Source organism: Olea europaea, unplaced genomic scaffold (genome assembly GCF_002742605.1).
Source record: "Olea europaea var. sylvestris unplaced genomic scaffold, O_europaea_v1 scaffold31197, whole genome shotgun sequence".
Taxonomy (NCBI): domain Eukaryota; kingdom Viridiplantae; phylum Streptophyta; class Magnoliopsida; order Lamiales; family Oleaceae; genus Olea; species Olea europaea.
The window spans coordinates 1-1,322 of record NW_019249961.1 but is presented as its reverse complement, the minus strand read 5'-3'; the positions used below and the strand labels follow the sequence as shown (position 1 = coordinate 1,322).

Here is a 1,322-nt window from a genome sequence, read left to right as displayed (position 1 = left end):
GGCTGAGGCTGATCCAATATCGTAAACTAGAGTACCATTAGGATAATACAATCCGTAATTCCTCTCAGACGACGGTCCGGGCTTTAAATTCTCATTAAAAAGTGCAAAAACGTAGATGTCGACTGCGACTGACGGCTTCGCTGGAGTACCTTGATGTTGCTGTATCCGGTTCAGCATGTTAGTGTTATATAATCTAGCATTATCTGTAGAAGCACCTACCTCGTTCGGATCCCCCTTAGAAGGCCATCCTGTCTCGGAAACTTTAACTTGTATATCCGTATGTCCCATTGCTTTGATCGCCGTATAAACGGCATCAATCTGTGCATATAACATGTTATCATAATTCAAATTTGTAACCGGATCTCTCATCCCGGGATTAGGCTCGAAAAGTACATACTCCAGTGAAACATGACCGGGGTTATCTTTGTATGCAAAAAAGGGATATGCATTTATAAGGAATGGCGATCCCGTCTGCGAATGGAAATCTAATATGCGCTGGATATAGTTGGCAAGATCTTGTCGGAATGCTCCTGCAGATGGAGGGAACGAATTACCCAAGATTCCGATCGAGTGGGCTGTTGTCACATATACCTCCTTGCTTAACCCAAGATTTGAAAGAGAATTGTACATTGTCTGCATAGCTGGTAGTAGATTAGACATCATCTGAGCATCATTACTCGTGAGTATCTCGTTTCCGACAGTGATACAAGTGATCTTGGTTTGAGAAATATAAGGTTGTACGTGCTGTCGAATCCATGTCTGTGCTTCAGCAGGATCCGTCATCTTCTGCAAGTACTCGTTTCCTAGTCCAATTATAAACTCGACATTTGAATTGGCGAATGCAGCCAACACATTCGGATCGGCATCATAAAGTTTCACTCTGCTCAAGTTGAGAGATTTAAGGAGATCTACCACATGCGACGGTGGAGGGAGATTGTTAGCAATTTGACCGTAATTAATTCCGATTCCATGGCCGAGGGTGCTAACGAGCGAATCTGAACATAGAGAGAGAGAGACTATCAGTAAATTAGATGGTAAAAATAACTTATTTCTATCTCTGAATCAAATAATTCCCACGAACAACACGAACAAGTCTGAATTCATCAATAATCTAAATAGAATAAGAGATACATTCGAAAAAATTCCTATGCTTTTAATATCAAGAATCTGCAGTCACTACATTTTGTGACGCAGCTGAATCAACTACTTGTAATATTCACTGTTGAGTTAACTAATTCGGCACAAAAATAAACATAAAAAGCAGAGACAAAATTAGTTCAAGCTTAAAAACAGCACAATGCACGGGGAAAAGAAAAAAAAAA

At 40.2% G+C, this 1,322-nt stretch overlaps 1 protein-coding gene across 1 annotated transcript; it reads right to left on the bottom strand.

Moving 5' to 3' along the window:
- Positions 1–3: 3 nt before the first annotated feature.
- LOC111385299 (glucan endo-1,3-beta-glucosidase 14-like) lies at positions 4–1,062 on the bottom strand (the record flags this gene model as incomplete). The annotated part of the gene is made up of 1 exon (XM_023009681.1): positions 4–1,062. A coding segment is annotated over one exon (1,059 nt), but the record flags the coding sequence as incomplete, so codon positions are not given.
- Between the last annotated feature and the right edge of the window lie 260 nt (positions 1,063–1,322).